The sequence below is a fragment of the Pongo abelii genome, chromosome 7, assembly GCF_028885655.2.
Source record: "Pongo abelii isolate AG06213 chromosome 7, NHGRI_mPonAbe1-v2.0_pri, whole genome shotgun sequence".
NCBI classification, from domain to species: domain Eukaryota; kingdom Metazoa; phylum Chordata; class Mammalia; order Primates; family Hominidae; genus Pongo; species Pongo abelii.
The window spans coordinates 37,507,259-37,520,144 of NC_071992.2; the positions used below are offsets into that span (position 1 = coordinate 37,507,259).

At 40.3% G+C, this 12,886-nt stretch overlaps 1 protein-coding gene across 6 annotated transcripts in view; it reads left to right on the forward strand.

The window, feature by feature from the left end:
* UNC5D (unc-5 netrin receptor D) overlaps positions 1-12,886 on the forward strand; it is a 552,460-nt gene that overhangs the window by 351,338 nt on the left and 188,236 nt on the right. For all 6 annotated transcript variants that reach the window (XM_002818989.5, XM_054561426.2, XM_054561425.2 and 3 more), the window contains exon 4: positions 2,275-2,378. In XM_002818989.5, the coding sequence (XP_002819035.1) occupies positions 2,275-2,378 (104 nt within the window). The remainder of the gene's footprint in view (positions 1-2,274; positions 2,379-12,886) is intronic.

Below are 12,886 nucleotides of genomic sequence, written 5' to 3' on the forward strand. Positions count from 1 at the left end.
AAGAAAGCACACAAAAGTAGAATGTAAATAGAAATTTGCACTATTGGTTTTCTATACTTTATCTGGCTGAATATAGATTAATTGGTGTCAAAATTGGGATGACTATTTAGCAGCAGTAACAAAACTTCCTTCAGAAAACAAAGCAATGAAGGAAAAGGAAAAAAAATAGCAAACAAACCAAACAAAAGCCGGACACAGTGGCTCATGCCTGTAATCCAAGCATTTTGGGAGGCCAAGGCAGGAGGATCGCAGGAGGAGTTGGAGACCAGACTGGGCAACAAAGCAAGAAGTGACACTCTGCCCATTTCCAGAAAATTTTTTTAAAATTAGCCATGTGTGATGTCACACACCTGTAGCCCTAGCTACTTGGGAAGCTGAGGTGGGAGGATAGCTTGAGCCTGGGAAGGTCAAGGTTACAGTGAGCTGTGTTCACACCATTGCACTCCAGACTGGGCGATGGAGCAAGGCCTTATCTCCAAAACAAAACAAACAAAAAAAAAAACAGCTCCTTCATCAGCAAACTGACATCTCATATGTTAAAGTCACTCTCATTCTATGATAGACTAATTTTGATATAGTTCTGATAAATAACCAAGTCATATGGAGGAAGGATTTTTGACCCAAAGATCCCTTGTGAGACAGCAGAGGAGAATTGTGTGGGAAACGTGAGATCTTTCATTCTGGGTTTATTCACAGAAACTTCACGGTTTTGTTGTCAGGTATGTGACCTTCATCGTACTTGGAGTCAGAAGTCCTGAATCAAACCGGCTGTGGCAATTTACGGTTCCCAGATAGAGGGAAGCTGGCTTTAAAACTCAGGGGACAGCAGAGAAATGAGAGAATGGATCTTGTCACCCACCTGCAGTTCAAGTTGTTTTAAGATCTTTTGCCTTATATATACTCATGAAGACCTCCGAATATGTAGCACTGCTACTAACAAAAGACGTTGGTTGCCTCTGGGAGGGAAAGCATTAAGAGTAAAATTCGGAGGAAAGTGAATACATGGCTTGCCGTGCTTGTTATTCATTGAGTGTTTTTGACTTGCTAAAAGCAAGTTTAATGTATTTATACAATTTATAAAGATGTAACTGATTCTGGAGCTCTCCTCTTTACAGAGAACATATTTCATGTTATTGTAAGCACTGAAGAAAATTAAATCAATAAATTCACAGCCTGTAATTTGAGCTACTCAATTTGAAGAAAAATGCATTGTCATGGAGGGAGGGCAAAATCTTTTACAATGAGGAAGACTTGTAAACAACCTGTCTTTACCCTACTATCCTGTGCTTTCAAGTGGCAGCAAGAATTACCCTCGTGCTGCAAGATTATCAAAGAGTTGTCATGACACCTCCAGAGAAGTAAAGGCCAACTCCCCACCTTTTTTTAATGAAGCGTGTGCTCAAGTGGAAAGCAATGCAAATGAAACTCTTCTGCACTGTCCATCTATGTCCTTTTCCCTGAGAAGGCTTTGCTGGTTAGCACTCAGCCTGGGTGTCAGGAAGCTTAGTGCATTTTTCCCCATCACTGGCACCGATGCTCTCTGTGACCACTGGCAAGCCAATTAACCTCTGCAAGTGTCATCCTTCCATGTGTAAAAGGTTAATAGTACAGCTTGTTTGCAAAGTGCCTGGAGCCTTCCATGAAGGGCACTACCCAAATACCCAGCATTGCTGTTTGACTGGAGGGCGCTATGTTTTATAATTATATGTTTGGCTGGATAGGTTATAGATTTTGTTGTGGTTGAATGTTGCCCCTTCTCCCTGGTTACAAATAAATAGACTAATAGGTAATCTCACTCTATTAGCATCTTCTAGAACCCCCTAGAGGGTTAAGGGAATGGAAGAGGTTATAGATTAATAATGCACTCTTCAGTTAATAGAAAAAAATCATGTGCATCTCAACTGCATAATAGCTGTGGATGGCAATTTATTAGTCCAAGTGTTTCATCAGATGCTCAGCAGATAATGCTAGCAAAGACTCATGAAACAATGCGATGTTCTGTGGTTTTTTCTTTTTCCTACTCTCCTAGTTATTTATTTCATCTTTCACGTCAATATTGGACATCAGAAACTGTTTTGTCCAGGTTATTTCACATGCATTTATGAATATTTGGAAAAACGATTCTCTTATTCTAGAATTCCTGGAACAAGTAACTTATTTGTGTGTGTGTGTGTCTAGGTTGTGACATTAAGCTCACTTTTTTTTGTACTTGGACCAAATTTGAATAACACTAGACTTGGAGCAAAGTGTCACCTATCTCATGCTTCTTTGCAGATTTACGGAAAAACTTTGAACAAGACCCACAAGGAAGGGAGGTTCCCATTGAAGGCATGATTGTGCTGCACTGCCGCCCGCCAGAGGGAGTCCCTGCTGCCGAGGTAAGACAGGATCCTGGGACCAGTCTCCTGGTTCCTGGGAGGAACCAGGCCTGTTCCCAAGAGGGAGAGCAGAGTCCTGTGTGGCTGGAAGGGAAGTAAAGGAGCCCATGTCCGGGATTCTTGTTGCCTGGGCTCAGTTGCTAAAGATGATGAAGAAATTGTCTAGGAAATAAGCTAGAAAGGAACTTGTCTCTCATCTACTTCTGTGTTTTCACAAGGCCCTTGGTAGGCAGCCTGGGTAGGATTTGATCTGTCTTCTTGGTTCTGGGGACCTTGAGTCATGCAAATGTCATTCTTTCTGTCCTCAGTCAAGATCTTCTGATATGCATATTGGCTTACAGACCAAATCTGAGCTGTAACAGGCAAACACGCATGAAAAAGCCCATAGGAAAGGTCAAAAGACTTAGTCCCAGTGTCACTGGTGTTTGTTCATCCTTCACTTTTTTGTGGAACAAGTGTTCATTTATTGAGTGTTTGTTACGTTTTCTGTACTGTGCAGGCATTAGGGATATAAAACACGATGAAGCCACAGTTCTCTGATCTGTTATCCTTCCTTCACAGCAAGGTGTCTAGAATGCAGAGTCACAATGTTTTTTGCTTCTTGAATGTTTTCTAGAACTTCTACCTTACTATTCGAATATAATTATCTCTGGTAATGCACTCTGGTCATAGGAAAGTCTTTCTAAATCTTTTATTCACAATGAAAAGATGACCAGTAATATAGCTATTACTGGAGGAAAAACACTAAGAAGTATAAGGCATGCTTAATATAATGAAAAGTTTATAAATTTAGGCCCGTGAAGCCCAAAAATTTGAGAGAGGTCTCAGTTAATTTAGAAAGTTTATTTTGTCAAGGTTGAGACGCGCGCCCATGACACAGCCTCGGGAGGTCCTGACAACATGTTCCCATTGTGATCAGAGCACAGTTTGGTTTTATACATTTTAGGGAGACGTGAGACATCAATCAATATATGTAAGACGAACATTGGTTCGGGTCCGGGAAAAGCTGGACAACTGGAAGCAAAGGTGGGATAACTCCCCTGGAAGCAGGGAGGGGGCTTCCAGGTCAGAGGTAGATAAGGGACAAATGGTTATATTCTTTTGAGTTTCTGATTAGCCTCTCCAAAGGATGCAATCAGATATGCATTTATCTCAGTGAGCAGAGGGGTGACTTTGAATTGAATGGGAGGCAGGTTGGCCCTAAGCAGTTCCCAGCTTGACTTTTCCCTTTAGCTTAGTGATTTCGGGGCCCCAAGGTTTATTTTCCTTTCACAGGCCTGAGTTCAGTAGCACATGGTCCAGGTTTGACTCTTCTATGGGAAGCTAGGAAACAGTGTTTGGAGCTATTGTTTATTCATGGAGAAGCAGATATACAAAGACAAAGAAAAAACCAGGAGCCTTTGCTTCATATTTTAGTAAAATTGGGATTTTATAATTGGAAGGACAAAAAAGGAGATAAAATAAAGGGGAATGAAAAAACACACATACTTGCATATTTAGAAAGCGTGCTGGGTGGACACTATTCAAAGCTCAAATGGCTCACAGAAATGAAGTAAACAGACTTGAAAATTAAAGTGAACACTCCATGCATGATGTAAAATGATTAGAAAGGAAAATGCTTATTTAAAAATTTTTTATTGAATGTAGAAGAAAAAAGATATTGATCTCCTTTTGCTGCCCTATTGTTTCCTACAAACATCACACCCTCCTTTCCTGAGCAGGGCGTTAAGTGTGAGGCAAGGGACTGTGTCCCTCTCATTTAGGACATCGCATGTGTTCCTAGGAGCCTAACAGAGGTATCAGCAGTTCTCTACATTCAGCGTCCATCTTTCAAAAAGTCCCAGTTTACAAATGTTTTATGCATAAAAATGTCTAGGCTCTGTAGTGCCAGCTGTGTGAGTGTCCCCTGGTACACCCATGTTTCCTTCTGGTTCTGTGCTGGGTCACTACCATTGACTTTGGCAGCAGCAGAGAGGGGTGCTAATGTTTTGATTAGTCATCAGCCTATAGGAACTTAGCATACTCTAGATCTCTGTTAATCTACTTTTTTTTCAGATGGAAGATAACTTAGATATTTACTGGCATAACCTTTGCATTTTAGAATCAGGAAAACTGATGTTTGTATTAGTGACCGACCAAAGGTCTTGCAGCCATTTAAGGGCTCTGTTCAAAATCCTGCAAAGGTACTCCAAAGCACTCCAGGTAAAAGTCTATGTTCTTATAGTGCTTTACAAGATTCAACATAATCTGGCCTTGTGTGACCTTATATATTTTATTTGACTCTGCACTTGACTGCGCCACAGCCACCCTGGCCCCTTCAATCTCTCTCAGATGCACCAGCCATGCTCCTACCTCAGGGCCTTTGCATGTGCTGGCCTCTCTGCTGGAGGGCTCTTCCCCAGCTGTCACACTGCTTTGTCCCATCTTTCTTAAGGGCTTACTCAGATATCACTTGCTCAGTAAGGCCTGCTCTGTACACTCTGCAAATGTTGCAAATATTTGCTTCCCCCACTCCACCTTTTCCCTGCTTTATCCCAGCAATTTATCCTACTAGGTATATACTTTCTTTTTACCTGTTATCACAAGCATACTGTATTTACTTTGCTTATTTCTCTCTACCCCACTGAAACTTAAATTCAGTGAGGGAAATTTGTGCTTACTCTTCTTCATTGCTGTATCCTCAAAACATGAAACAGTGCTGCTCAAGGCTATTTTCAGAAAGGTGAAAGATTTTTCACAAATGTTGGCAAGGATGTGGAGAAAAGGAAACCACTGCACACTGTTGGTGGGAATGGAAATTGGTATAGCCATTATGGAAAACAGTATGGACATTCCTCGGAATGTTAAAAGTAGAGCTACCACTTGATCCAGCAATTCTACTACTAGGTATATATCCAAAGCAAATGAAATCAATATGTAGAAGAGATACCTGCACCCCCATGTTCATTGCAGCACTGTTCACAATAACTCCATGGGTAAGATAGGGCATCAACCTAACTGTCCATCAATGGACAAATGAATTGAAAAAATGTGTTATGCATACACAATGGAATACTACTTAGCCTTTAAGAAGGAAATGTTGAACCAAGCAGGCAGTATGTCAAGTGCAATAAGCCAAGTACAGTAAGAAAAATACCACGGGATCTCACCTCTATGCAGAACCTAAAAAACCTGAAGTTGGCCAGGTGCAATGGCTCATGCCTGTAATTCCAGCACTTTGGGAGGCCAAGGCGGGTGGATAGCCTGAGGTCAGGAGTTTGAGACCAGCCTGCCTAACGTGATGAAACCTCATCTCTACTAAAAATAAAAAAATTAGCTGGGTGTGGTGGCAAGCATCTGTAGTCCCAGCTACTTGGGAGGCTGAGGCAGGAGAATGGTTTGAACCCGGGAGGTGGAGGCTGCAGTGAGCCAGGATCATGCCACTGCACTCCAGCCTAGGTGAGTGAGCAAAACTCTGTCTCAAAAAAAAAAAAAAAAAAAAAAAAAAAAAAGCTGAAGTCACAGAACTAGAGTAGAATGGTGGTCACCATATGTTGGGGAGATGGGGAGAGGTTGGGGAGACATTGGCCAAAGGGTACAATATTTTGGTTAGAGAGGAATGTGTTTATTGGTCTGTGGTACAGTATGGTGACTATAGTTAATAACAATGTACTGTATTCTTTAAAAATGCTGAGTAGATTTTAAGTGTTTGCATCACAAAAAGAACAATAAGTTTGTGATGTAATACATACATTATTTAGCCTTATTTAGCCATTCGACAGTATACACATATTTCAAAACATGTTATACATGAAAAATATATACAGTTTGTTAGCTTAAAAAATAAATTTAAAAACCATGCTTCTCACATCCAGGTGTTCAATAAATACTTATTGAATATGAAAGGAAATTAGTCTGCTAATTATATTGATGAATATTTAAGGTTATCCCAGGGTTAGCCCTACACAAAATGTAAAATACATTAGACAACATTTTGGCTTTGTTTTGTTTTGTCTTTCTCTCATGATTGGGTACTAACAGGTGAAGAAAACATTCCTACCTGCTTTTTTTCCACATATGCAAATATAAATTTATTAACTCAATCACTAGTCCTGCAACTAAAGAAATAAAAATATATATATTTTTTATTATTATTATACTTTAAGTTTTAGGGTACATGTGCACAATGTGCAGGTTTGCTACATATGTATACATGTGCCATGTTGGTGTGCTGCACCCATTAACTCATCATTTAGCATTAGATATATCTCCTAATGCTATCCCTCCCCTCTCCCCCAACCCCACAACTGTCCCCGGTGTGTGATGTGCCCCTTCCTGTGTCCATGTGTTTTCATTGTTCAATTCCCACCTATGAGTGAGAACATGCGGTGTTTGGTTTTTTGTCCTTGAGATAGTTTGCTGAGAATGATGATTTCCAGCTTCATCCATGTCCCTACAAAGGACATGAACTCATCATTTTTTATGGCTGCATAGTATTCCATGGTGTATATGTGCCACATTTTCTTAATCCAGTCTATCATTGTTGGACATTCGGGTTGGTTCCAAGTCTTTGCTATTGTGAATAATGCCGCAATAAACATACGAGTGCATGTGTCTTTATAGCAGCATGATTTATAATCCTTTGGGTATATACCCAGTAATGGGATGGCTGGGTCAAATGGTATTTCTAGTTCTAGATCCCTGAGGAATCACCACACCAACTTCCACAATGGTTGAACTAGTTTACAGTTCCACCAACAGTGTAAAAATGTTCCTATTTCTCCACATCCTCTCCAGCACCTGTTGTTTCCTGACTTTTTAATGATTGCCATTCTAACTGGTGTGAGATGGTATCTCATTGTGGTTTTGATTTGCATTTCTCTGATGGCCAGTGATGATGAGCATTTTTTCATGTGTCTTTTGGCTGCATAAATGTCTTCTTTTGAGACGTGTCTGTTCATATCCTTCGCCCACTTTTTGATGGGGTTGTTTGTTTTTTTCTTGTAAATTTGTTTGAGTTCATTGTAGATTCTGGATATTAGCCCTTTGTCAGATGAGTAGCTTGCAAAGATTTTCTCCCATTCTGTAGGTTGCCTGTTCACTCTGATGGTGGTTTCTTTTGCTGTGCAGAAGCTCTTTAGTTTAATTAGATCCCATTTGTCAATTTTGGCTTTTGTTGCCATTGCTTTTGGTGTTTTAGACATGAAGTCCTTGCCCATGCCTATGTCCTGAATGATATTGCCTAGGTTTTCTTGTAGGGTTGTTATGGTTTTCGGTCTAACATGTAAGTCTTTAATCCATCTTGAATTAATTTTTGTATAAGGTGTAAGGAAGGGATCCAGTTTCAGCTTTTTACATATGGCTAGCCAGTTTTCCCAGCACTATTTATTAAATAGGGAATCCTTTCCCCATTGCTTGTTTTTGTCAGGTTTGTCAAAGATCAGATAGTTGTAGATATGCGGCATTATTTCTGAGGGCTCTGTTCTGTTCCATTGGTCTATATCTCTGTTTTGGTACCAGTACCATGCTGTTTTGGTTACTGTAGCCTTGTAGTATAGCTTGAAGTCAGGTAGTGTGATGCCTCCAGCTTTGTTCTTTTGGCTTAGGATTGACTTGGCAATGCGGGCTCTTTCTTGGATCCATGTGAACTTTAAAGTAGTTTTTTCCAATTCTGTGAAGAAAGTCATTCCAATTCTGTGAAGAAAGGCATTGAATCTATAAATTACCTTGGGCAGTATGGCCATTTTCATGATATTGATTTTTCCTACCGATGAGCGTGGAACGTTCTTCCATTTGTTTGTATCCTCTTTTATTTCATTGAGCAGTGGTTTGTAGTTCTCCATGAAGAGGTCCTTCACGTCCCTTATAAGTTGGATTCCTAGGTATTTTATTCTCTTTGAAGCAATTGTGAATGGGAGTTCACTCATGATTTGGCTCTCTGTTTGTCTGTTATTGGTGTATAAGAATGCTTGTGATTTTTGTGCATTGATTTTGTATCCTGAGACTTTGCTGAAGTTGCTTATCAGCTTAAGGAGATTTTGTGCTGAGACGATGGGGTTTTCTAAATATGCAATCATGTCATCTGCAAACAGGGACAATTTGACTTCCTCTTTTCCTAATTGAATACCCTTTATTTCCTTCTCCTGCCTGATTGCCCTGGCCAGAACTTCCAACACTATGTTGAATATGAGTGGTGAGAGAGGGCATCCCTGTCTAGTGCCAGTTTTCAAAGGGAATGCTTCCAGTTTTTGTCCATTCAGTATGATATTGGCTGTGGGTTTGTCATAGATAGCTCTTATTATTTTCAGATATGTCCCATCAATACCTAATTTATTGAGAGTTTTTAGCATGAAGGGTTGTTGAATTTTGTCAAAGTCCTTTTCTGCGTCTGTTGAGATCATCATGTGGTTTTTGTCTTTGGTTCTGTTCATATGCTGGATTACGTTTATTGATTTTCATATGTTGAACCAGCCTTGCATCCCAGGGATGAAGCCCACTTGATCATGGTGGATAAGCTTTTTTATGTGTTGCTGGGTTTGGTTTGCCCGTATTTTATTGAGGATTTTTGCATCAATGTTCATCAAGGATATTGGTCTAAAATTCTCTTTTTTTGTTGTGTCTCTGCCAGGCTTTGGTATCAGCATGATGCTGGCCTCATAAAATGAGTTAGGGAGGATTCCCTCTTTTTCTATTGATTGGAATAGTTTCAGAAGGAATGGTACCAGCTCCTCCCTGTACCTCTGGTAGAATTCGGCTGTGAATCCGTCTGGTCCTGGACTTCTTTTGGTTGGTAAGCTATTAATTGTTGCCTCAATTTCAGAGCCTGTTATTGGTCTATTCAGAGATTCAACTTCTTCCTGGTTTAGTCTTGGGAGAGTGTATGTGTCGAGGAATTTATCCATTTCTTCTAGATTTTCTAGTTTATTTGCATAGAGGTATTTATAGTATTCTCTGATGGTAGTTTGTATTTCTGTGGGATCGGTAGTGATATCCCCTTTGTCTTTTTTTATTGTGTCTATTTGATTCTTCTCTTTTTTCTTCTTTATTAGTCTTGCTAGCAGTCTATCAATTTTGTTGATCTTTTCAAAAAACCAGCTCCTGGATTCATTGATTTTTTTGAAGAGTTTTTTGTGTCTCTATTTCCTTCAGTTCTGCTCTGATCTTAGTTATTTCTTGCCTTCTGCTAGCTTTTGAATGTGTTTGCTTTTGCTTCTCTAGTTCTTTTAATTGTGATGTTAGGGTGTCAATTTTGGATCTTTCCTGCTTTCTCTTGTGGGCATTTAGTGCTATAAATTTCCCTCTACACACTGCTTTGAATCTGTCCCAGAGATTCTGGTGTGTTGTGTCTTTGTTCTCGGTTTCAAAGAACATCTTTATTTCTGCCTTCATTTCATTATGTACCCAGTAGTCATTCAGGAGCAGGTTGTTCAGTTTCCATGTAGTTGAGAGGTTTTGAGTGAGTTTCTTAATCCTGAGTTCTAGTTTGATTGCACTGTGATCTGAGAGACAGTTTGTTATAATTTCTGTTCTTTTACATTTGCTGAGGAGGGCTTTACTTCCAACTATGTGGTCAATTTTGGAATAGGTGTGATGTGGCACTGAAAAGAATGTATATTCTGTTGATTTGGGGTGGAGAGTTCTGTAGTTGTCTATTAGGTCCGCTTGGTGCAGAGCTGAGTTCAATTCCTGGATATCCTTGTTAAGTTTCTGTCTCGTTGATCTGTCTAATGTTGACAGTGGGGTGTTAAAATCTCCCATTATTATTGTGTGGGAATCTAATTCTCTTTGTAGGTCACTCAGGACTTGCTTTATGAATCTGGGTGCTCCTGTATTGGGTGCATATGTATTTAGTATAGTTAGCTCTTCTTGTTGAATTGATCCCTTTACCATTATGTAATGGCCTTCTTTGTCTCTTTTGATCTTTGTTGGTTTAAAGTCTGTTATATCAGAGACTAGGATTGCAACCCTTGACTTTTTTAGTTTTCCATTTGCTTGGGAGATCTTCCTCCATCCTTTTATTTTGAGCCTATGTGTGTCTCTGCATGTGAGATGGGTTTCCTGAATACAGCACACTGATGGGTCTTGACTCTTTATCCAGTTTGCCAGTCTGTGCCTTTTAATTGGAACATTTAACCCATTTGCATTTAAGGTTAGTATTGTTACGTGTGAATTTGATCCTGTCATTATGATGTTAGCTGGTTATTTTGCTCGTTGGTTGATGCAGTTTCTTCCTAGCCTTGATGGTCTTTACAATTTGGCATGTTTTTGCAGTGGCTGGTACTGGTTGTTCCCTTCCATGTTTAGTGCTTCCTTCAGGAGCTCTTTTAGGGCAGGTCTGGTGGTGACAAAATCTCTCAGCATTTGCTTGTCTGTAAAGTATTTTATTTCTCCTTCACTTATGAAGCTTAGTTTGGCTGGATATGAAATTCTGGGTTGAAAATTCTTTTCTTTAAGAATGTTGAATATTGGCCCTCACTCTCTTCTGACTTGTAGAGTTTCTGCCAAGAAATCTGCTGTTAGTCTGATGGGCTTCCCTTTGTGGGTAACCCAACCTTTCTCTCTGGCTGCCCTTAACACTTTTTCCTTCATTTCAACTGTGGTGAATCTGACAATTATGTGTCTTGGAGTTGCTCTTCTCAAGGAGTATCTTTGTGGCGTTCTCTGTATTTCCTGAATTTGAATGTTGGCCTGCCTTGCTAGATTGGGGAAGTTCTCCTGGATAATATCCTGCAGAGTGTTTCCAACTTGGTTCCATTCTCCCTGTCACTTTCAGGTACACCAATTAGACGAAGATTTGGTCTTTTCACATAGTCCCATAGTTCTTGGAGGCTTTATTTGTTTCTTTTTATTCTTTTTTCTCTAAACTTCTCTTCATGCTTCATTTCATTCATTTCATCTTCCATCACTGATACCCTTTCTCCCAGTTGATCGCATCGGTTACTGAGGCTTGTGCATTCGTCACGTAGTTCTTGTGCCATGGTTTTCAGCTCCATCAGATCTGTTAAGGACTTCTGTGCATTGGTTATTCTAGTTATCCATTCGTCTAATTTTTTTTTCAAAGTTTTTAACTTCTTTGCCATTGGTTCGAACTTCCTCCTTTAGCTCGGAGTAGTTTGATCTTCTGAAGCCTTCCTCTCTCAACTCATCAAAGTCATTCTCCGTCCAGCTTTGTTCCGTTGCTGGTGAGGAGCTGCGTTCCTTTGGAGGAGGAGAGGCCCTCTGCTTTTTAGAGTTTCCGGTTTTTCTGTTCTGTTTTTTCCCTATCTTTGTGGTTTTATCTACCTTTGGTCTTTGATGATGGTGATGTACAGATGGGTTTTTGGTGTGGATGTCCTTTCTGTTTGTTAGTTTTCCTTCTAATAGTCAGGACCCTCAGCTGCAGATCTGTTGGAGTTTACTGGAGGTCCACTCCAGACCCTGTTTGCCTGGCTATCAGCAGTGGTGGCTGCAGAACAGCGGATGTTGGTGAACTGCAAATGCTGCTGCCTGATCGTTCCTCTGGAAGTTTTGTCTCAGAGGAGTACCTGGCCGTGTGAGGTGTCAGTCTGCCCCTAACCCCAGTTAGGCTACTCGGGGGTCAGGGACCAACTTGAGGCAGTCTGCCTGTTCTCAGATCTCAAGCTGCATGCTGGGAGAACCACTACTCTCTTCAAAGCTGTCAGACAGGGACATTTAAGTCTGCAGAGGTTATTGCTGTCTTTTGTTTGTCTGTGCCCTGCCCCCACAGGTGGGGCCTACAGAGGCAGGCAGGCCCCCTTGAGCTGTGGTGGGCTCTACCCATATATGCAAATATAAATTTGTTAACTCAATCACTAGTCCTACAACTAAAGAAATAAAAATATATTTTCACTTCAAGTTTGATTCACTTTTAATAGTAAAGAACACCTCAATACAATATTTAGACATTTGGCTGATTGTTAAACATTAACTAAAATGGAACTTTTCCTGAGAGAGTGTTGCCATGCTTTTAAATTAATAGACATTAGGTGAAACTATTTTGAATTTACATAAAAGTTGAAGTACTACAGAAAGTTCTCATGTAACTTCCCCCTCAGTTTCCTTTTTTTTTATTTTTTATTTTTTTTGAGACAGAGTCTCACTCTGCCGCCCAGGCTGGAGTGCAGTGGTGTGATCTCGGCTCACTGCAACCTCTGCCTCCCGGGTTCAAATGATTCTTCTGCCTCAGCCTCCTCAGTAGCTGAGATTAAAGGTACCCATCACCATGCCTGGCTAATTTTTGTATTTTTAGTAGAAATGGGGTTTCACCACATTGGCCAGGCTGGTCTCTAACTCCTGACCTCGTGATCTGCCCAGCTCATCCTCCCAAAGTGCTGGGATTACAGGCAGAAGCCACCGCAGCTGACCCAGTTTCCTTTTTTGTAATTACAATTTACATGAATGTGGTACATCCCGTACAATGACTGAACCAATATTGATACATTCTTATTAAGGAGAGTCTAGAGTTTGCATTAAGGTTCACTCTGTGCTGTTATCTATGGCTTTCTTTAAATTTCATTTCATGTTGTTTC